Genomic DNA, 25525 nt, shown 5'->3' with positions numbered 1-25525 from the left:
TACCTTATAGCTGCATATATGATCATCAGGATAGTTTCTTTCTATAATATATTTTGAATATTACTTATTACAATTCAACCTGTAAATTAAAATATCAATTATATTTCTAAACGATATTTACAGTTGTGTAAAAGTTCTATTTCCGAGCTAGGTACTAGAATGATAGTAAAATATAGAAGTCATTTAAATACACGAATTTCTTCAGGTTGAAAATAACGCTTTCGATTTCTTTCGGTCGAGTTCAGTTTAATTGGAGCGTAAATGAAAGACTAGAATATAGAAATATTTGGAATTATACCCAAATATTATAAATATTTAAGAAGATGCAATATTACAAACGCATCTAAAGGCCCTCTTAATTTTGGCCCTAAACAGACAACACGGTAATAAAATTCAGAAGCCCCTTAGATGTATGATGATTTTTAGTATCATGGTTGACATTATAATTTGATTAGAGTACAGAAATAATTCGCTGCCTTATGTCGTATGTGTATGTGGCATGCATGGCTCAGGCGAGGACGTGTCCGTACTACCACATCGACGGCAGCTGGGCATATGCAACGGCGCTTCTATCACAACTCTTTAAAATTATAATCAGGTTCAGTCTAATTCGTGGGCGTGGTGTTCTAGGAGTCGTGTTGTTAGTTTATCGCATCGCCATTGGTTGTTTCGACCATAAAATAGGTGGAGTTCTCCCGAAGGCAAGGAGGAGTTCCGTAACGGCCGCCAGGGGCGGACCACATGCCTCAGTAGTGTGTTCGCAGGAATCGATCGAAGACGTCTTGCGCTAGCAGCTCCATTCCGATCATTCATGTGTCATGATTGATTCGGACTATTGTCACTTTTGTTTCGTGGCATATCGTGTAGCCGGAGACTCTTGCCAGTTTATAGTCAGGTCCTAGAACTTGGGTTCGCTCAGAACATGAAGTGCAACCGGCTTTTGTAAACCCGAAATTGACAACATAACTTGTGTCCTCAAGTCCTTTGGTCACTCAACCGAATTTTATTCACAATTTCATTTTGTGTGGGAGCTTTACCAATTAAATGGTGTATGCAAAGTAAACAGTTCCGCTCAAAATGAAGTGACAGTGCGAGAGAATTTTAGACTCACTGTTGAATTAGATAAAAAATTGAAAATTGCACGAATTTTTATATACTTATCGCAGGGCTATAATATTTTTACAGCCTTACTTGAACAACTTCCCGTCTAATCAAGAAGAAGTAAACACTCCACAGAAGCAGGGCAGTTTGGCTGAATTTCGCTCAGCAAAGACGCCCGAAGCTCAAGATAATCGTTGTCTGCTCGCCGTGCATCTCGATCGCAGACCGCAGCCATCCACGCCACTGCAGCCTCGCGACCGACGCAAGCTTCAGCCTCTGCATGCGCCTGTCATAGTCAGATTTGACTGGACGAAACGCAACTGAAACGTTATAGTGAAACGTGCTATTTACCATAATTTAGATCATACGAGTGATTTCCTGTCGAGCATCTCGGTTAAGATTAGCACTACGCTAGGTGAAACATAAGAAATTCGTTGCAAAATACTTCAAAACTTGCGTTGTTTCTGATAACGCAACACTAGCCTAACCATACTACGGGTGGGGTATGGTCGCGACTGGAGTTGGAGTACAGAGCCTCACCTCGAACAAGTTTTCCGACCATGGCTCTTCTTATGTGGCCTCGAAATATGGACACTTCGGCACAGCTCAACATCGCGTCTAAAGACAACACCTTTGGATTTGAAGGTTAGTAGAAATAGAACACAATTTTAGGATGATTTGATGACGATTTGTATTCCGTTGAAAGCATTTAAACTCAGAATACGTCAAATCGACAAAAATGAACTGTTTGCCGTACTGTTTGTATTTCAACAATATGTGTCGACATGTATAAAATTTCATTGCTCAACTATCTTATAAATGTGTCAATTGAACACCATTTAAATTAACTCATTACTTGCTACAAGCGTTAATGTTGTCATTTCGAAAAAATTATAGATATATCAACAATGAGGCATAATTAATTCTAAGTTCTATGGAATTGTAATGAAATTTGCAGGGGTAAACGACTCAGGGAAGCACTGAAGAATTTCACTCCATTAAATATGTACGGAGTGAAAAATTTTTCAATTATAATGCATTTTTGTGCTAAGCTGAAATTGCGCACAATGATTTATTTTATGCTGCATGAATCCCATTGATATTGCTTGTTATTTGGACTTCAAAAACTCATTTTATACTATTCTTTACTATATACTAGAAAATTTGATTTAGGGGTTCGTCGAAATAATAGTTTAAAACACGTTCAAGAGTGATTCATTTCATCAAAAACGTTGCAAAGTTTAATCAAAATGTGATATTCCTGTAACCTCACATTGGCTTGTAATTATGCACAAAAAATCACGACTCTGCATGTTTTGATATGCAGTGAGATTACACATAATCAGTTCAACGTATCATATACGTTTACAATCACATGTGCGTACAAACGTTAAGTTTAGTGGTCTCGTAACAATAGCTTCTTAATGAACAAGCCACGACTTACGCATTTATCAAGCATTGTTCTTCCCGTTCCGTCACGGCAGCATTTCAGTCTTGAAAAGAAATCCGCATTGCATCACTGACATCGTTGAGGCTTGACGCGATCCAGACTCGCTTCAGAAGGTTGCGGTTTCGGTCCCGATAGTTGCAGCGAAATCAGGCTGCGCTCGGCTTGGAATTGCATAGTAAACAAATCACCGCGCTTGAGTAATGCAATTGAAATATTCAAGGCTGAGCAATGGTCACGCTTGACCCTGAGAAATGGAAGCAAAGCGCTTACTGAATTTAATACAGCCATATTTCAACAGTAGTCAACAATCTGCAATCAATCTTGGAAATTGTAAAATGGGCTGAATTCATGTGTTGGAGACTAATTGCTCCGGTGATTAATCAGGTTTACCTTCCTTTATAGACGTTATAACATTTAGGCTAAATTAACGTTTGTATTATTATTATAATATTAATTGATTTTGAAGGTTTAAATGTGTGCCGAAACAATTATGCCTCTACACACTTTAGATTTTTTATGTGCTGCTATAATTTACGTAACAGGAGCGCTTTGCAATTCATGCTCATTTCTTAAAATTTTTTTTTTACTTTAGCATCATACTTACATCGTCATCTTCACCTGAAAAATAAACTTTAGAAAATAAACCTTAGGTTTTGTTTTTATTGAAATCTTTGCTGGCATCAAAGAATTCTCAACTCGTAAATAATGCGACGCTCAATTATTAAATTATAAACAAAACAAATATCACTGAACCTAAAAATCCGCATACACTTTAAAAAAGTATTCTAAATAGATGCCAAAAAAATTAAATTTCTTTTTCGACATTCACGGCGTCATGTCACTGATAGCAAGGCGTATGCAAAACAGCAAAGACGCATGCATGAGGCGGCGAGCATTGAAATCGCCCAATCGATTCAAATTTGCCTGCTGAGCCTGAGCGGCAGGCAAGCACGCGAGTCCATGGAAAAAACTGCAGGCTTCTGGCTGGCTCACCATAGGACGCGTGCGCCCGCCCTAAGTCACCGCTTAGAACTGACTTGCAGAAATTTAATTCATTTAATTCCAGCGTTTGGATAGTTCTAGATGCAGCAAGGCTTATGATACAGTAATAGTAAAAATACAAATAAATTAGAGCTTAGCATCTGCACTTTAAAAAAATGCTCGCCGCTTTGTCAGGATATACCTATAACCGATGGCTCACACAATTATGAGTGTTGAAACACGTGGACATGGAATTTCGTCTTGTTGTTTAATTTGTACTGCGGCTAATGACCCGTAATAAAATAAGCGACAAAAAATTGCTCAAGATAAAAGAACTATTAAAGATGGTAGCATTATATCAGACAACAACATTTGGAAGAGTAATTCTGCAATATATATGAAATGCAAGCGACAGCGGTATTATGGTTCAGTGTATTTATAGAGTGGCGGGTCAAAGCAGCGGTACTGCGCGCCATGACATTGACAGGAAAACATGAGTGGCGCTAGGTTTGTTTTTGGGTATTAAATATTTTAGAAATGTAATATCGTAAAAATATCGTCTTATTGTTAGACTTTGAACTTGGAGTAAGCAAGAAGGCAATATCACAATTATAATTAATAGATACAAACTTGATGCATCAACTGACACCGGAATTAACTGGCTTTATTTAAATTATTATTATTATTATTTAATATTTAGGCTTTCGCCTAAATATTAAATTACTGTAAATGTGAATTCTTCTTCAAACACTGCACTGAAAGTGTGATTTATAGATTAAATAACTACACCCAACGATTTATATTCAAAATTTAATTCCGATGAATAAATTTCTCTCTTTAAAGTAATACCTTATATCAAACAATGACGGACACAGTTTTCACGCCCAAAGTTTCATAAGAGTTTATTCACACTAAACCACAACCATGAAAACTTCCATAAATTTTTAGGTGCAGCAGGTACCATAGTTGACCAATGGGAACAAATCATTCAACTGAAGCCTCACGGATGAAGCTCTCGCTTTCAACAGACAATGAAGGCAATAAAAGTGAAGGCATTGCAAATGCAAATAAGGCATCTTTTTTTTACAAAGGGTCACGTGCGCGACGCTCTACAATAAAAACGTAACGCCTCCTGAGCCACCACAAAAAAATAGGAAAGATTGAAAGGGTAAGATGTGAAGAATAGGATCAGGTTGAGCGCGCGCTGTTTCAATGGGATGCGCAGGATGCCTTTTTTGGTCAAGTTTTTTTATGTTTGTGCTAAAACACTGGCTATATTTTTTCGCAGGAAAACAGTTTATAATTAAGATCTGCTACATTATCTGTGTGTTTTATGAAACGATAATTGATTACATTGACTACATTTTTTCTCGATGGATTCCATTTTGCGTCACCGAGCATTATTATTTTAGTACTGATATCGTTCAACTATACTCTAATCGGCACATGAACTGCAAGTATTACTGTACTATATATTTTACCCTCTAGTTCATTATGCTCGTTTTATTAAAGCGATGTCAATTAAGGCATCCTAATAAGTTATAATGAAGTTTTAAGCCAAGTTATTGTTCAAGTGGAAACATGAATGTCGGAAACATGAAAGTTGAAAGTGTTGCATTTATAAAAAAAGCGTCAATGAATGTTTGTAATTTGAATACTCAAGCAAAAAAATAGTATGCTGTGACATCAAGAAATAAAAAGCCTGCCTCAACTTGGCTCTTACCAAACAAAAATAAAAATTATGCCTGGTTTGTCACATCTTTCGTTATGGTTGTGCGATCATCATTAGCGACATGAAATAAAGCATGAGTGGTTCTTAAATTCATCAACAAGCGAAACACAAACTAAAAGAAAACATTTTGGTGGTTGCCTTAGAGCAATTCTAATCTATTATTTGTGGCTCCATGCCCTTCACTGAGGCTGTCAATATGTGTTGGTGTTGTGGTTTAGGGGAAAGTATTTTATTGGTGTTGTTCAATTCATCATCTCATATGTGTTCCTTTTACAAGCTGACATCTTTTGAGAAATCAGTTTTTCTGGCTATTAGCCATGCCTGCGGTCCATGCCAATATTGGTGCAAGCAAATAAAGACAATAACATAATGTTTTAGTTCATTATAGATCATTTCCTACTTAGAAAAATTGATTACATCCAAGGATGGTCCGAAAATTGTAGTGAAAGAAATTTGAGTCATTATCCTTTTGGTCCTTGGAAATGAAAAATTATTTATCTTCAAGTTTAAATGGAATATTTTTACCCGTTGTGATTAATTGATGGTCTAAGTATTGATTACAATATAAATACACCAATTTATTTAAAAAAAGTAGAATGCTTTATTCAATTATTTTCCAAACGCATTCATTTTAAAGAATGTACCGTTTTTCACTTTTCCTAAATCCATACAACATTCAAACAGTTACTAAACAAATGCATCTATACGGCAAATTTTGGAAACGATAAACTTATACCCACTGCAGTTTCATAGTGAAAAACCTTTTTCTCACCACATAAATAAACACAAATTCCCAACCCAGCGACCGCCAGTTCCGGGCAGGAACTTCTATAATCCGGCGTGCGTGCTGGAGAACCCAAATTGAATCATAGCCACCGCGTGTTGATGACAGTTACATCACAGCACGTCCATTCTCATGCCAATTATTGTCTGGTCTGTGAATAATTGTGGAAAACTAACAATTTAGCTCATTGTTTATACCACAGACATTCTCACGGACCTAGATGCTTACATAACAAGATTTAGGATGGCACATTCTCCTTACTCGGCAACATTTGTAGATCACCACAGGCTGACCCATGGAACTTCAAAAGCTACAATTGATGTTCGTATTTATTTTATAGTTAGTGGCATCCAGAAACGTGATTATTCAATCGCTGTACAGCATTAAGCAGCAAGTGCGTAATTTGTGTAATTAATTCCTGCGCCATGAAATAATTGGTTGCGAGCAAAAGTGATGCCTGGCAACAACCCTACAAAGTATGAACCATACCTATGTAAATAATTTCCTCTACTGAAATTTTCTGAAGTGAGACTTACTTCAAGTAATAGAGCGAATAAGCGTTAAACTACACTACCATCTTACGATTTGACCTATAAATTGGACAATTAACGGTCGTCTGAACGTTGAACATCTTTGCGACTATTGCGAACCAAAATGAATAGTTACAAATTATTGAATGGGCGAGCGATGACTCAAAATAAAAGCAGAGTGGCTTTCAATTAACATGTCACAAACGGCGACAAATTCTTTTCTGATTGCTTTGTCAAATTAATGCTTTGAAAACTTTCAGGATAAAAACTACATATTTTTATCGTCAGCATGTATTCGCGTCTTATTATGCGCCTATATAAAGTATAGATACAGAACCAATTGCGGTAACGTTTATATATAACGACGACCAGCGTGAAATTTGATATACGCTGGCGAACAGGCAAATGAGACATGTATATCCGCCCATCACGTGACTTATGTCAATGATAATCAATTACATATTCACTTACATGTCATCGCATGCTAGGTAACCGCTCATTATTCCTTCACTGTGACTGATAAATTGGTCAGCATGCTATCTAGCGTCGTAATGACTCTATACTTACACATATGCTGCTGTGCCTTCGCAGGTGGGAACATCTCTGAATCTCAGAAATCAAGTGTAAATAAATTATATGCGAAACAATCCAGTGTTTATCTGTAATATTTGGCCTGAGGCAGATTGATCTCAATCGATAGTTTACTCGTCTGAAGTTGCTCATGAACTTCAAGTGTAATACAAATATACGCATGAATTTCATGTGAAATACAAGTACACACGAAACTCGTGCGTGATACAAGGACATATGAATTTCCTGTTGCGAGTATTGTTGAAATTCATGAGTAATCGTACGCTGTAGCAGTAAACAACCGGGAATAAGTGTACAGAATTTCACCGCAAAATTTGAATGAAATTGTATTTTAAATCTTATCCGCGAATTCTGAACGTTAATGTTTTATTTCCTGTCGACGCAATAATTGTTCTTCGCCTGGAACAATTTTTTTTGTGATTTTCATCATTTTCTGGCAATTTATTTACATTTTTGCCCCTACTAATTACCACGAATTGTCACATTAATCGAACATTAGCTCACAACAATAAATTTGAATAAGTCTGGGAAAAAATCGTTTCGAAGTTGATAGATAGTTTGGCTAAAAAGAAGCAGTTGAGTTTATTTAAAAATAAAATTCAACTTAATTTGTGAATTTTCTTACGTGAACTGATCTAATTTATCGAGCTCGTCAGCTATAGTGAGCACGAGGATGCACTTAAACCAACTAGTATAGAGAACCTAAACGAGAAGCCAACTTCCCTCACCTCTTCTTCTGTAATTGAAATTCTCTCCGGAACTCTAAGTAAATACGACCCTCCTGTTAAGTGAAGAAACTAAACATGAGACCTCCTTGCCCTAAAGTTAGGTAAATAAGGCTTGTTACAGGATGCCTGTTTGTGCCATTAAATTCTTAACTGGCAACTTCAAGGCTCATTTGCCCAAAGTTAAATGCTTGACAAATTTAAGTTAACGTGACAAGATAGAAGCGCTAATTAGTCGGGTGAACTATCGAATGCACATTTATGGTGATTATATCTATAATGTTCCTCGTACATTTGAAATCTTCTAAAATATCAACATTCAATTACTATTATTTGATTCACCGAAAAACCTGAGTAAAAAAATTCCATTTTTCACATACTCTTCAATTTCATAAATGACGACGCATTTCAAAATTATATGAAAAATTGCATTCAACACGTTGCTATTGTAAAAAAAAGACAAATTCAACTTCAAAATTAATATAAACAATTTATAGTGCATCTATAATAAAAATATCGAGTGCGCATTTCATTGAGATGCATGCAGGCAGGTTAAAAAAAAACAAATATAGGAGTTGATGAAACTGTCTGGCAATTGAAGAACAAACTGTTTCGCTGGATCATGGGGAAATGTGGCGTCACTATTGTAAAGATTCGAGACAACATCGTATTTTATATTGTAGTGAAAACTAGGTTAGCTTAGATTTGGTATATTAGGATTCTTTAAATCTTGGTGCCCTTCTCGCCAGGTGTCCCCAAACTCTATACCGATACTGCTATACGCGTTATGCATATAGGAGCCTAATTTTCACAGATATAACATTTCCGAACCTCAGCGCGTATAAAGCGGAAGAGAAACAAAGAAATCATAAAAATGTAATTGAATGGCCAAAGACCGTAACTCATTTACATAAAATCCTTATTGCATAGAATTAAATTTGTTTTTTTCCCACTATATATATAACAGTGAAGAATGAAGCGAAAGTTTTTCGGTCGCAAGGAGACAGAAACGTGGAAGAATTATAGAAATCGTATGCATTTAATATGGAACCCCATTGAAACAATAGTAAAACAACACATTTAGCTCCACATCAAGACCGTTCTAAACGGCTTCCTGTTTCGTTAATGCAGGCAAAACTCATGCAAATTTTAAGCAACAGTTATACGGGGTTACCATTCCGCTCCCTCACGTACGGCCCATCATAATTTAATGCTCTCTTTAACCTGACACAATCGCGGAAGGTTTATTTGTTTGCGAATGTAATTACTCGGTTATTGTTGCAGGGAAGAAAGCGTGACTACCATCTATTTAACTTAATCTATAAATAAAATATAAATCAATATATTTATCAACTTCACAAAATTTTTTGGTCGAAATTCATACTGAAAGCTCAATAATTTGAAATAAAATGAGACCACTCTTAAGGTTTTACGACTTTTGGTCATTAAATTCTTATTTGAAGATTTGCGATGAAATTTTTATGCCTATTCACTTTTATACGCGTTTTAAAAAGTTCTCGCGGCAAGTGTTCCGAGAGCCATATAAGTCAAGCACCGTAGCTTAATTGCACGTAATACATGCATGCCTAAGCTTATAAGTGTTCACGCTCTACTCTACTCGCGCAACTACTCATTATTTTTGCTCATAAGTTACTTTCACAACTTCAGTCATATCAACACGATTCAAAATTTCGTCATCATGCACGGTTTACGGCTGCATTCAACGGCATTTTTTAATGAGAAACGAGCAACGATATTGAATTTCTTTACAACTTGTAACACAACAAAATACTACGAACACAGTGAGAACAACTTTTCTCACGGTGTTTGCGCATGTTTAGCATTTCTTGGTACGCTCTGTTCGTTGAACATTTAGAGGTTCGCTTAGCAAGCATAAATTCTATTATTTAGCCAAATCAAGCTTTACCTATATCATTGCAAATTGGCAGAACACTATAGATAACAATTTTTTGCCGGTTTCATTTCAATATTTTAAAAATATAAATGCATAATCTAATGCAGTTGCTATCATTGTGAAAAATAGCTACCCAAAAAATTCATTGTTATTCATAAACTAATTTTCGCTATATTATACAACCGTTTTAATAAAAAAATACATGTCGCAGTGAATCAATTTTTTATTCACAAAAAACGTAAACGTTATGTGTGACGCGTTCACATTTGACGATTCATTTGAGAATAATCTGTGGATAAGTGATCAGCTGCAAGCCCCGTCGATTCCTATAGAAAATGCGAGTGCATATCGTCATTCGATAGCGTTCGAATAGACCGGTGTCGGGTTCGCTGAAGGGGATTCTTCAGGCCTTCTTTGTAAATAAAATGAATGCAAACGCGGAGATACCTAATTGGAATTTTTTCATGTGATCCATAGAATAATTTTCACAAAAATTGGATATCACTAAAACTGATGACTGAATTATGAGTGAAAATCGGAGGCTCTGTTCTAGACGAACGCATACTCAGGTTTGCACGTTATTTTTACCTAAATTTTTGTTACTTAAAAAAATTCGGTTTTAACGTTAGTAAGGTTTAGAATAAGATCGTAATTACAGATAAAAAACAAGTCCCCAAATAGTAAGGATTTTTTGCCACGTTGCATCTTGAAATTGAAGAGACAGTTAATTCATGAGTCAAGAACAAAACATTGATGATATTTGATATTTTGATATCAAATATCGCATTGATATTTTGATTGCTAGTAACTGAATTAGTACGGAACGATTGAATCATGTTCAGTAAGTTGTCTCTCTATATAGCGACCTCAACATTTCGCTCTGATTGCGGTATCAAAATCAAATAAAAAAATGGAATGCATTCACGAACACATCGTAATAGGTAAAAAACATTTTCGAGAGCTTCTTGATAAAAAGTTATAATCCAGCAATTTCTGCATGGCTTCCAATGAGAGTTTACTAGAACCAGTTTGGGACGAGGCATCGCTTGAGTGATTACACTTCACGACGCAATCATCAGATGCCCAAGGCTCCGTTGCCCAACATAAAGAGAAGCCTGCGGTGTTCTCACTACCGCCTCATGTTCGTCCTTGCAAAGACATGCACTAGCGATGCCCTATTAACCCTTTACTGCTCGATCAATCTCGCAATTACGATTGAAATCGAATTAGAAATAAAATGAGAAATACTCTGGCATGGGGAGAAAATAGTTGATATTAGGCTGATAATTATCAACGATTAATCAATGAAAATTTAAACTAGGTAGAACTTATCGTGTGAACAGTTCATTTTATACTCATCTTAAATCACTGCGGTTCATCAATAGCCGTTAAATGCACGGTTATTCGTTAAAAATTTACATAATAAAGATAAAAATCAAATGTAATTTTTTCATCGATTACGAAGAAAAAGAATTAGTGTTTCAGCAAAGAAGCGAATTAATAATTGATCGAACCTTCTCACCAGCAGCTCATTGTACAAGTTGTATAGCATTTAAGTAAAACGCATACTTCAATATTTCAATTCAATAATGTAGTAATATCTATTTCTATCAAGAAATGTAAAGCCAAATGCTGGAAGACGATTTTTGAATAAGCAAATGTAGTATAATTGTTTTGGCCGCTATATTGATGATCGGCATAACCGAAGCGGCTTTACGCGTACTTCGGTATATCGTTTCCCATGAAGGTTATCATTTAAACCACTTAACGAAGTCATTTTAGACCAATAAACTTGAGTTTATTTGCTTGGAGTCCACAAAAACTAGATTGGGTTGCATGTGTGCTGCCGGTGCTAATGAGCCCACGTTCGCAGTTTCCCTCAATAGTCTTCGTTTGCACGTGAATAGTGGATATGAAATTTTTTTAACTATGTTCACACACGGAACGAAAGTATCTGAGAATGAACTTCTGAGAACCAAATCATATAGAGCAATTAAAGCTGTAGTTAGGTACATGCTACTCGTTTAGCAGGAGTTTAACTTCCTTAATTAGACTACCTCACTAGGAATTAAGATACCTAACTGTGGTTTTATAGAAATCGTGAACAGATTTTAGTTGAATTTCATATTAATCTTAGTTCGTAAATAAGTAAAAATATCAATAAATGCTTTTGGACTATAACTTGTAACTGCATTTAATTTTAGGCTTAATTCGTCGGTCTAACATTTTTATACGAGTGTTCTATGTTTACAAATATATAGTGGAGAAATTATTAATTAACGTGTGACAAAAATTTACACTGGACGAGTCTAGATGTCGCCTATACGCATGATTAGAGGAACTTTAAATTTACTGGAAAGTCTGTATTTTTTCAGAACGCCACGCAAACTTTTCATGCATCGTAACAATGTTAGTGCAAACACGCAGATTTAAACAGGTGGTCGGCTTGTTTTACTAGTCGGCACTTAATTCGAGTTTTGCAGAGAACGCCTCAGAAGTTGACGTGCATATTGATCGCTTTTGGGTGCTGTGCTGGAGCAGGCTTAATTGCACAGCTTCATGGAAACATCTCTCCATATTTGTACTTCGTTCAAGCAAACAGCTCAAAAATATGTTTCTAGTCTCATTTTATGTATCATAAAACAAATAGAAAAGCTCGCACAACTGTTGTGCTGATTAGAAGCCCGGGAGAGAAGTCGTGAAATATTCTGAAGCTAGTAGTGAGCTGTATGACATTCTTTGAGCATCCCTGTTTAAGCTGAGAACCCTGCGATTTGTTCAAGTTTGAGCTAAATGTGAGTGGATGATATGTCTATCACCAAAAGTGTGAACGATTGCTGCAGTCGTTGATGTGAATAACTGAACATAAAGTAAAAATGTCCCTAATTAGATTCAAGTACTAATGATATCCTGAGGAATATAGCCCAAAAATTATGTTTTTAGAACTTTGATTTCGTAGAGATTTCAAAAAATTCCGAAAACAGTGTACGGATATTTTAAATTATCTTGAATTGTCTCAGTCACCCGTTCTATCTGGAAAAAGTGCCTTTCAATGTACTAACGTGAGTGACAATCATTGTATACATATTTACATACAACAGCGCGTTGCTTCTACGATATAGTCTTGGTGAAAAGGCCAAATGCCAGTGTCTCTTCTTAGAAAAACTCGCGAGTTTTAAGATTGTGAGCGCCATTCCAAGTGACTGGTTTCTTCTGTATAGTGTGAAGTTAAGCTGTTTCCTAGCTCTCAGAGGGCCTTCCAAACGAGCGCCCGCACACAATATGGTAATTACTGAAGACTCGCTCTATTGTGCGAGGAAACCGCAACTTTTGCCCTTTGTTACTCAGAGCCTCTGTTTGATTTGAGACCGAGATACCTGTATCGAAAACGGGTTAATGAAGAAATGCTTCACTACAAACGGCTTAGATGTTGCCAACCGTAAACTAATAGTGTGCATTATTATTGGCCAACATTTGCATACAGTTCATCGTAAGTTTGTGTTAATTTTTCTGGATCTCGATATGTTACCTACATAGCTTCAATCAATTAAAAAAAGCTTTCCGACCGCAATTGTATTAAAAATTCCATTATTTGACTCGAGGATTACAGGAGGTAGCCGCTTTTGCTTATTCCTGCTGTGACCAGAAGATGCCTGCGTGAACGCTCAAGGTAAATTTCTGATCTTTCCTGCATTCACTACTAAAGTCATTCATCCTCGATCGGAGCCCTCCATTCACTCACTTCCCACGCCAAGCCAAAGACAAATTTGAGTCGTGCGTTCCATCTTTTGTGCACGTTGGGCTATCTGTTGGTTCTTTTTAAGGCGATCAGCAGCCAGCATTAGTTTCTTCATTAGGCAAAAATTTTTGTGGTGCTGGGATGCCCATTGAAAAGACAGTCGCGTCAGTGAAGAAAGGTGCCTGCAGATGCGTGCTCATGCAGAGCTCAGCTATATTACGAGATAGGAAACCGTTTCGTAGGCCTCATTTCAAATAAATTTGAGCTTGTCCACCGTGTTGCTGAAATAATGAAATATTATTTCTGTTTTAGTTTTTAGTAAAAGTTCATGCCTATACTTTCGAGAAATTAAACTCAAAATGTTTTTATGCGTATTTTATTCATAATTGTACTCGAATCGCACCCAGAAATTCAAATACGGAAAATGTGTTATATCTCTTATTAAAAAGCATGCTTTCGTATAAAAGTACACGATAAAGTATAGAAAAACTTTTTATCGGAAAACGACGAAATTAAAAAACACTTTAATTATATTCGTCTCTAGTAAAACGTGTACCAAAATAAATTTCAAATATTTAATCGGATATTCGGCACTAAAAATTTCTTTGCCGTTCCGGTAACGTTAAAAAATTCCGGGTCCCGAGCCTACGCTCTGCGACTTCTTCAGTCATGATGGAAACTGCTGATAGGCAAATCAGATAATCGTCCCATGACCAGACACTCGAGGCAGTTTATCAATCTCTGGCCAGCACTGACCGCTGGTCATTTCCGATTACGATACATGCAATGATGACGGTCATCACACGTCAGTTGGACGCGCAGTGCGCATAGCTCGATAATCATCTATACTTAGCGGAAGCCATTAATATGCATTCCGTCGACGGGACTGACCAGATCAACGAGAGGTTAAGAACTTATGATGTGGCAAATTGTTGCGTAATTGAGTGGTAAAAAACGAGTCGAGGGGAGAGCGCGAGTCACGCTAAATTGAGGGAGGGTCGAGAACGCAGGCGGCGAGGGCTTGTGCGGCAAAGGATGGTCACCGATTGACACGCGCGCTCGCACTTTGAACGTTCAGAATACGTTATGAATATGTGCATACGATGATCTTGAAGTATCATTTTCTTTAAACGGGCAGAGCTTTTTGATTATAAATTGTTTTCGAACTTTTTGTCGGTATGTTTGTACATCGATCATGTAGAATGTGCAAAAAAACTTCTGATTTTTTTTTTTCGTTTGAACTTGCCGATTAACACCTCTGCAAAATTGGCTACTGGAGCTATTGATTGTATCAAAATATAATCGCATATTTATTTGATGGGAATGACAATCTTCTAATATGGATTGCTAAATTATCCTATAATTTTAGACAAAAATAATGATAATAATACTGATTAGTTTAGCAGTTCACATGTCGCAGTATGAAAAGCTATACCTAAATTTTAGCTTCTGTACTGTGTCATTAAACCACTTGCATGATGATTATATTTATTATAAAAGAAAAACACGAAAAAGCAGGAAAATACACAAACACATCATTTCTGCCTAAAGTTTCTTCCACGTCTAGCACGAGTAAATTTTAAAATAGATAATTTTCTATGGCATTAATTACTATGGCAAGCAGCCAGACTACCCGTAAGGTTGGGTGCCGTTCTCACGATTAGTGAAGACCGTACGTAACGGAGCGCATAAACGACGGCCTCACTGCACGCCTAAATAAAGCGCTCGCTTGCATACTAAACGCACTGAATAATGCAGCTATCAAATATGAGGCCATGGCCGTTTGTGCGCCACGAACGCAGGCTCGTGATTCATTAAAAATTTTCGTCGTATCAGAGTCGGCCGAAATCCGGTTATTCTTATTCGTCCGTCATTTCGTCCGCATTTAAAACTTGCTTATGAATTATACTCATACTTACTTGCTTAGAATTCAAGCCACGTTTGGCCTCTCAGACCTTCTGCTGTAATGCAACTTAAAGAAGCATATGCATTCCCACGCACTGCGCATTAGTTGAATGCCGCATAATCCAGAATACGGAAAATATGAATGTATTCATAATTAAGCTTATTCGGCTAATATGAAGCTATGGCAGTCTCAACACGAATACGGACTGGATGAATTCATGTCCTAAAATCATGCTAATGAGATGAATTAAACACAAATGTATGTTGGTCTGTGTTTAACATGGCAACGGAGAGTTCTCGTTTGTTATCTACTTCTCAATGAGCAGGAGATTGACGTTGAGTAAATGCCGTATAAATCATCGGCTTTCATTATACGGGTTTAATATGCACCAGGAAGTATAAAACTCGATTTTCAAACATAGACATGAATTTAAATGAATTAAAATTCAAAGGCAACAACTAAATTGCACAAATGTGAATGGAAAACACATTTTTAACGGGGAGTTCAAATTAAAAGTAGTCGCATTATTAAGTATGATCAATTTTTATTAACGATCACTGAGATTTAAATACGCAAATTTTCCCGTTGGGATAGCGCACTCGTTATAAGAAGAACATGACGTCAAATTCTAGGGGGTCTATACAGCCCGAGAACTGGGGATTTTTCAGTCACGTGCTGGGGCCTAGCAGACTGATTAGTCTAAATCCTCAACCACACCAGAGTGCGTGAAAACTTTGGTCGTAGTTCCTCGTGACTGGCCCGACGTCGTTCAGCAGCTGGCGTGGTGTACGTAAACTCTAGTCAATCCGCTAACGCGATGGTGAGTCACAGACCAAATGTTCGCAAATCCTTTCAGAAATTATGACTTGACTGACCAGAACTCCGGTTGCACGCTTTTATGAGCGAACAGGAATAATAAGATCCTTCCGTTTCCAAAACTACATAATGCTAATCTTTTTTAATGCTAATAAATTGGGTGTTTATCTAGATTATAATTAATTTTGTTAGGTATTCGTAATAAACTGACATTCTTGCTCTTTAAACTAGAAAAAAGATGCATGGTTTGAATATGAAATGCGTGGTTTTCATATTGATCTTCACATGAAATTGGATGTTAGGCACTTAAAGTGGTTCTATATTGTTCAGCCAGCGCAAAAAATTTTGGAATATGGTATCAAATTATTTTGTAGAAAGTAAACTTTCACTCAGTGGAAAAAACAGGAACAGAATAACTTTTCCATTGAATATATTTTTGTATTTGCTGTATATAGTAATTAAAGGTGCTTAAGGTATTGTCAAACGTAATTGAAATTCAGTAAACCTGATCGACGTTGTGGCACTATGTTACGAAAAACTCTCGACATATTAATAAAAACAAACCGTAAGTGAGCCGAGATTGGAAAAAACCGAAGTATTTGCAACTATTCTGCGACTTAAATTTTTATTACTTATTTCAGGTTTGCTGCATAAAGCATGCATGTACTTGAACTACCTGAAATTTTCCAAGTATTTTGTAGAACACGCTAAAGTTACAGTAAAGTTCTCAAATGCTGATGCAAGATTATGTCAGCAAAAAAATGATAGATAATAACGATCCTGTTTACTTGGGTCCAATTTTCAATTTATTTGCAGGAACAGCTAGAGATATTAATGTAGCGGTGTTCATGTTGCAACATGAATACCAAGATGTTTACCATTAGTGTTGTTGAATACCAAGATGAATACCTCACCATTAATGTTTTCGGTCACTAAACCTTTGATTCAATTAGCGCTGAGCAAATGCCCTTATATTTCTACTATAAATTCCCTTTTGCCCCGTTTTAAAATACATCAACATCATGATTATTAATCATGTATATATATGAGAACTGCTAGGAAAATTGTAGAAATAGGAAGGAATAGTTCAGGACAAGCAATAATACACCTCACTCTCAGCAATGAATCAGCCAGTAAATGAGAATTTATTCTTTCCAGCTGCGCCGCTGCATAAGATGGAGAGGGACTGCATCGCCTCGCCTCCCGGAAGAGGTGAGTACTGCCCGTTGTTAAGTTATATTTTGTCTTCATAAATAAATATATCAATGATTTTCTCGGTGTGTAAATGAGACATAAAATGCTCAAGTTTATCTTAGTCAATTTACTCTAGTTCATATTGAATTAATGATTGTATGAAGTAATTTTTCATGTCATATCAATCGACGAGATTCGTTTTCAAAGTAATGACGATGTCGAGGAATTTTCAGGTAAGTGTTATTGTTTGTATAAGAATTATATAATTGTGAACGTCGGACTAAAATTTAAATCGAATCGAAAAAATAAGCATTCAGGTGAATAAATATTCTATTCTGACCATATACGAGTACAATCAAGTATAAGCGCCAAACCGACAGCAAATAAAAGAAGGTGATAACGAAGTTAGCTGCAGGGACGCCAAAGAAAGAGACGAGACCAAACCTGGCGCCTTGGAACACAGGATTATTGATTCGCTCCTTGTTAATAAAGGGAGCCTTGCTGCTGAAGGCGCCTGAGCAGATCTCGGACTGTGTTGCGAGCACAAACTACAACATTACTGCCGAGACCTTGAATTATTTATAGTTTAAACAACTATTATTGTTCAGCGTTGAATGGACCTACATAATGCAGATTGAATTTACCGCTTACGTTCAACATCAAGGAGTGCACTCATATTCCTTTCATTTTTTGACATTTAAATCGATTTATGTATTTGCTGGAGCATTTAAATCTTAGATATGGAATTGTGCGGTGGATGTTTGAATGATCGTTGCATTATTCATTATATACGGCTCATCGATTGCATCACCATGCAATGGATATCGTAATATTCGGAGTCTGAAAAACTTCTCTACAGTGTCTAAGGTTTTAATTTCATAAATAATGCACTTTCAAAAAATGATATTTTTTCAGCTACTGCCATCTCCCTCACTAAGGCTAAAGTCATTTATTGAGCGTTCAAGGAATGTTAAAAAAAACTGCAAGCAACCAAGCAAGCAAAAGCTTCTTGTCTCCTGTGCCGTGCAAGATGCCGCCCGAGCAGCGGCTTGTTAGGTCTATTAGCCACAAAACGTCCGCTCGCGGCTCCGTTCGTCATTCCTCCGGAGTGACGATATAATTTCTACTTTGCAGACTCAATCATTTAAAAGCCCTTGACCAAACGAAAGATTCATTTTAAATAAATCAATGATTTTTCAATTCTTAGAATATCATTTTAATATAGAAGTAGGTAAAACCCAAACCCTAGCTCCATGATGACCCCATCGGAATGATAGCATATATATGCTTGTTTCATCATAGAATGATGATACAAGCAAGATGATCATCATAGAATGATGATAGAAGCATAGCAAATAACACGTGACAAAAATAAAAAATAACGAATTTGAAATTAATACAAAAATACTCATAAAAAAAGTCGTTTAAAGTGATTAACCAATAAAATTTATATCGTGCATTAATTTCCAGTAGCGCAAAAAACGCATATTTTTATGATATTCTTGGTGTTAAGGAAACCAACGAGTTTGACACACCCACGCAAGCAGTGCATAAGAATAAGAGGAGCCCAGACGCATGTGTACACGCAAAGCTAACAAGGCGCTCGTGCGCTCCTAAACAGAAACATTCATCTCGTCTCTGCCTGTAAACACGGGAATTTCAGGCATGAGCTCGCTAAAGCAAGAATATGTGCCTTAGTTTGCCAGCAAACTCACGGCTGCATGATCATCGAGCTAAAAAAAAACCATGGTAGTGGTTCTTCTCCGAAGTGCGTTTGACATCGACGACGCAAGCACGCGAAGACTTTTTTAAAGAAAATTCTGCAGGTTGTATTGGGCCCTGTATTCTATAATTTTAGAATAGCATGCAGTATCTTAATTTTTGTATTAATTTCGAGTTGTTTAACATAATGCCCTTGGCAATTGAAATTTGGGTCTGAGCATCGTTTTGTTCGAACAATACCTTTTGTGCCGTCCGTACAAACTGTAATTCCAGATAAAACTTGCGAAGCGTCTAATTGCCTCAAATAAAAACAGGAACTAATAACTATCGTACTGTAGTTAATCTACTCATTATTTTAGAACTTAGATTATCCAGACCTAAATTTACGTGATTTTTTCTTTATTCTTACTTTATTCTTACTCTTTTGATAATTCCCTGTAATACATCATAAATAGTCGTATTGGTTTTGAAGACCGCCCGTCTCTCCCATTTCACACAACCATGTAAAATGTGTTTTAATCACTGGATGCTTCCAAGTTTCTTGATGTTTGTTACCGAGCTCTGCCTGCTTCTCTTTGGTATTGTGTGCGTTCAGCTTGAGTTTTGGGCGAAGTTATCAGGAAGTTTAGCCGAAGCAGGGAAGCAGAGGCGAGAGGCCGGCCTATATGGGCCTAGCATCTTTAACTGACTCTCTCTTACCGCAAGAAAATGAAGTCTGTTGCGCCCTATAAGATGCCTTCAGTGCCCTGTCTTCGTCGCCTTCGTTCTTTCCACGAGTAATCGCAGAAATAATGAACAAAATAGTTAAATATTTATTAGTGGTATTAAATATTTTAATTTGGCAGATTCCACTTAGTTCACTCTATTTTTCCAACAAGGAAATTCATTCAGTGCCATGTCTTCGTTGCCTTAATTCGTTCTTTCCACGAGTAATCGCAGAAATAATGAACAAAATAGTTAAATATTTTTTAGTGGGATTAAATATTTTAATTTGACAGATTCCCTTCAGTTCACTCTATTTTTCTAACAATAGAATTCGTAGAAAAAAATTTGTAAGAAACCGGAGTTTTCTGGTACACGTTTCCAGTTTGAATGATTTTGAGTTTTAAAATATTATTTACACAAGCATTCGGTAATACTTTAAAATTAAAGTGATGGAGTAAAACAGTTATTGATTGGAACAAATGACGTTCGGAGGTACCGGTAGGTGAAGAAGCAGAAAGAGATTCTTATAATGATGGAACCAAGATTGGCGGAAGTAAAATGATAAATTAAGTATATTGTCAATTAAAAATAAAGCCAAATTGTACATTATTTTCAATTTATTCAACTCGTTTCTCTATTATTGTTTACTACTATTTCACAAGTATTGTTTCACCATTATTATTCCAAGATTCTTGATATGATTTCGGGACAGCTGCATGTGTGCAGAGGCATACTACATCACGTTTGCTAACTGAATTGCGTTCGATTTTTTTCTGCTTCATTTTTTCCAATGCCAAGTGAAGGAAAATTTATGAAAAACCTACGATTGTTTTCCAGTTTATGTAATATATTTAGGGATTAGATAAATATCCGAAAAGATAGCAGTCCTCCAACAAACTTTTACATTTCTCTCTACTTTTATTTATATCCTCCACATTTATTTTCTCATTGTTTTTTCTGGAAATTTTCCCTTTATGCTACTCTCCACATTTTCTATGAATCCCACATTCATTTCCTTGCCATCCCCCGGAAATTCTACCTACGCCACTCCTCACATCCCATGAAAATTTCCCCAGCGCAACAAACGATATCATCTGGAAATTATCCCTTTATGTTTTTATCCACATCCTCTGAAAATTCTCACTTCGCAACCCATAACATGCTATGAAAATTTTTAGTGCCGTTTGCTCCACATATTCTGTAAATTCTCCCTGCTCCACCCCTCACATCCTCTGGAATCTCCTATAGTCACCCTTCATATCCCCTGGAAATTTTCCCTACCCCACCCTTCACATCCTCTGAAAATTCCCTATGTCATGGGGGAATTCATTCATATCCCCTGGAAATTCTCCCTACGCCACCCCTCACATCCTCTGAAATCCCCTATGTCACCCTTCATATCCCCTGGAAATTCTCCCTACGTCACCCCTCACATCCTCTGAAAATCCCCTATGTCACCCTTCATATCCCCTGGAAGTTCTCCCTACGCCACCCCTCACATCCTCGGGAAATTTCCCTCGCATCTCCCCGAGGGTAACCGCTGACCGTCGGTCAGTGTGTGTAGGGCCCGGGAAACTTGCTGACTACCTCGCAACAGCAATTGAATAGGAAAGAGGGGCGAGAGCAGCCAGCGAATATGAGGGGAAACGCTCCGTCCTCCTCGCAAACCTGCACAAGATTATTACAAGTTTTGTGTGTGCAGCGTTCCGTACTCATACGAAGTCGCAGACGTAATGAGGAAGTTTATTGACCGTTAGACATACACGGCATTCGGTTCTGTTAGGTTGAAAACACGTACTTGTTATCGGCACATTAATGGAAATCCCAAAAGGAAAAATAGTTGCTGAATACCACGTTATAATTTTTACACGGTAGCATGAGTTTAGCTAACTCATCAAGCATCACTGGTGCATGGTAGCCAGAGCACGACACATTAAGCATCACTGGTGCATGGTAGCCAGAGCATGACACATTAAGCATCACTGGTGCATGGTAGCCAGAGCACGACACATTAAGCATCACTGGTGCATGGTAGCCAGAGCACGACACATTAAGCATCACTGGTGCATGGTAGCCAGAGCACGACACATCAAGCATCACTTTGCATGATAGCCAGAGCACGACACATCAAGCACCATTAATGCATGGTAACTAAGGCCACCAGATCAAGAGTGCTGCTGTCTTCCTCAACTTGCGACGTCCGAAATACCCGAATTAAATCAGCCCAAAGGGGCCATGACGCCAGTCAATAAAGCGGCGCAACGCTGCAGTGAAAGATGTTGAAATTCCCCCGCCTCTACGGACTGGACAGTATTTGAATGGCTAAACAACACTTTCAATAGGAACGCTAGGGGCTTTCAAGTGGTCACGATGGAGGGGCCGAGCCGTCCAGCAGCTGTCAGCGGGGAGCACTGGTCGAGTGATAGAGGTCCATGTATGCAGGCGGAATTGAGAGAGAGGCGTTACAGTCGCGAAGTGACGCAAAGAATAATTAGAAATGGGTTGCAGGAAAATTTAGGACTGTGTATGCAGACAGAATTGAGAGAGAGGCGTTACAGTCGTGAAGAGACGCAAAGAATAATTAGAAATGGGTTGCATAAAATTTTTCAAGGACTGTGAATGCAGACAGAATTAAGAGATGCGTTGCAGTGACTCTAAGAAAAACTGGAAATTTTTACGAACAATTTTCAATTTGTTTCAATAAACGGGTTTATTGGTTATAATAAACACGTGCGATGTGCATTGAACCTTTAAGATTTATCAAGACGAGGATTTTCATCGTAAATGTTGTCTGCATGTAACATTTTCACGCTGGTCGTCTTTAGAAATATGAATTAAAAACACCTTCATCACCCAGCTTGCGCACTAAAATGATTAAGATTAATGAAATGCGGAAACTTTGCTAACTCCAACAAAATATTTTTCCACTTGCGTGGCTGCCGAGCCAGAAAAAGTGCGGAATCGCCGTCATGCCACACAATAAATTTTACCTGGGCTTTACGTTTGTATAATAATTTCGATGTATTCTCAGATTGCATGTCTAATTGATTCACGATATTGTTATTACGGATGGATTCTGTATCTACGTTCTAATTAATTTATAACGTTAAATAAATCTTGACCCAAATTGCATGCAAAATTAACAAATGGCAATATCTTTGTTTCTCCATCGAAATTGGTCACGGAATATTTCATAATTTATGAACTGAAAAAAATGAGTACAAATGCCAAAAACAAGTGAAGAATGCACTCCAGCTCATCGCAGTGATCGGTGAAGACTTCAGATTTCCGATAAATTGCTACTAGTAGTAAGTAGTAACCTTCCGTGGTAGTAACCTTCCGTGGCTAATTTTTTCTAGGTTGGAAACACGAACAATTCATTTAAAAATACGTATGCAAACTTACTTGAACTAATTTTTTATATGATGTCTCTCTTTTCAAAGATCATTTATTGGAAAAATCGATACTGAAACATTCGTCGTGGAATCCGTAGATTTCCCTATGAATTTTCTGCTATATAGACAGGAATTAGCAACTGATCAACAAGTTGGGAAAAAACACAAATTTTGTTAAAATAAATATATAGATTACGGTATTGGAACCCTGTCACAACGACTGATATAAGTAAATCAAATTCTCCTTTGAAATATAAATAAATTCGCTTTTTACCGCGAGAACTTCAACTAATTTAAAATTTGCGTATATAAAACTGAGATTTAATATTGAAAAAGTCTCTGATTCAATAAATTCATATGTAGATATAACATTCATATTTCACTATACATTTTATAACTCCGCAACTTTATAGCGCGTGCACACTTCTAACTTTCATTCCGTAAGCTCAAACTCAAATTAAAATTAACTAAATAAAATTAAATAATTTTCTCTAGAAATATAAATTAGTTTCCTTGTCAATTATTGTAAAAATACACATTTATGCCTCGCGGCGTAGGCTGCTGTCTGTTTTTACTCTCATCGCTGTCATCTTGACAGCTCGGCAAATAATGCGACGACGGCAAACGTCGTCTGTTATTGCGGATCTGACCGACTCATGAACTTTTCCGACTTCTTCCGATCAAAACAATCGATGACTGACGGACACTGGTGAGCCTGCCTGCCAACAAACGGGCCGTCCGTCTATCTCGTCACAAACGTTGCTTTATACGACACAACGCGGAAAAAATACTATTGAAAAATACTGTTCACTGACGACCAAAGATGAAAGAAAATAATTTGTGTCATGCATTTCAGTAAAATTTTCTGGAAGAGTTGGTTACATACGTGATAAACTAGAACTCCATTGTTGAGCATGTATATGATCTTTCATGCATTTTTGTTATCAATCTTTTTACAGATATGCTTATAAGAAGTGAACCGTTTGTACTTAGTTTAGCTTTTAGTTTCGCTCCTACGTGGACCGAATTTGACATTAACTGTAATTATAACAGCTCTTGTTAGCTGCAGTTATACTACAACGCACACAAACATAAAATTAAAAATATACAATCCCAATCAATTATGTTACACCGACGATCTCATTAAACCAATACATTTGTAACCTAGAACCTAATATTTTCGTTATCATAAACCCAACGCATTCTGCTCAGCATGTACGACAATAGCTTGTCCAGCTCAACACGGGTTGAGACCGCGCCTGGTCTGCGGTCAAGCCTCTAATCTCGCAGCCCATAGGAAGGTGTTAAATTTGCATCTGGTCTCACGGTTGACAGCTGTAATGTGCTCGCCTCCCTTCGCCAGGTCCACATGAGGCCCCAAGGACCAATGCTCAGGAAACAACGAGCTGGGGTTACGTAAGGGGATCTCGCACACACAATAATCCAACAAATTCCATTACTATCAATCTTCAGCGTCGATGAGTCGTATTCTTAGCAGAAATTTAATTCGTATTCATCGCACAACAGCGCTAGTCGTCAAGTGGCATGTAATTTTACTTGCTCCGGAAAAAGAGCGTTTTTGAAATAATCATCATTTGAAGACATGATTATGTAAATTCGAGCTCAAGTATTAAAATCAATATACTACTCCAATTCAATGACAACTATAAGACAATTACTGTATTATTTTGGATACGTAGTTTATACGATATCATAACGTTGAATGAATTTTCTTGAGTTAAATAAAATAAGATTCTATACATTGAATTTGAATTAACTGACTACTAAAACAGATCCACTCAAGCCTGAAAAGTTGATTCAAGTTCGTAAATAAAGAATTACTGCTTCAAATATTAACGTCAAGTTTAATTACTCTAACATTCAAGTTACTCGTCTTACGTTACTAACTTTTTGGCAACATCTGAGCATGTTTAATTAAATTTAAGTTGATCTTCAAGATTGCTACTTCACATATTTCAAATATATTAGAATGACATTAATATTAGTTTAAAGATTGTTAGATTATTAACTTTGCATCTTCCTGAAAAGTTCAAAGTTTTTAAATTTACTGAAAATCGATTCTATAATACCCTTCATTGCCTCGTATGTAAACAACTGCAAGTGTCTTCTGGCATATCAATCGATTGTTAAATTCTCAACATTACGTTGATAGCCTGCATAATCGAGCATGGCGTACGAACTCGTCGGCGAAATGCTCTCTCCAAACCATCTCGCGCTC

At 37.0% G+C, this 25525-nt stretch overlaps 1 protein-coding gene across 2 annotated transcripts in view; it reads left to right on the top strand.

Annotated features, from left to right (window-relative positions):
• The first annotated feature begins 762 nt into the window (after positions 1–762).
• Positions 763–25525, top strand: part of LOC108670836 (POU domain protein 2) — a 56879-nt gene continuing 32116 nt past the window's right edge. For both annotated transcript variants that reach the window (XM_018158327.2, XM_047882428.1), the window contains exons 1-2: positions 763–1746; positions 17429–17482. In XM_018158327.2, the coding sequence (XP_018013816.1) occupies positions 1662–1746; positions 17429–17482 (139 nt within the window). In that variant the 5' untranslated portion in view covers positions 763–1661. The remainder of the gene's footprint in view (positions 1747–17428; positions 17483–25525) is intronic.

The sequence above is a fragment of the Hyalella azteca genome, unplaced genomic scaffold, assembly GCF_000764305.2.
Source record: "Hyalella azteca isolate HAZT.00-mixed unplaced genomic scaffold, Hazt_2.0.2 contig10442, whole genome shotgun sequence".
NCBI lineage: Eukaryota > Metazoa > Arthropoda > Malacostraca > Amphipoda > Hyalellidae > Hyalella > Hyalella azteca.
This window is presented reverse-complemented; position numbering and strand designations above follow the sequence as displayed.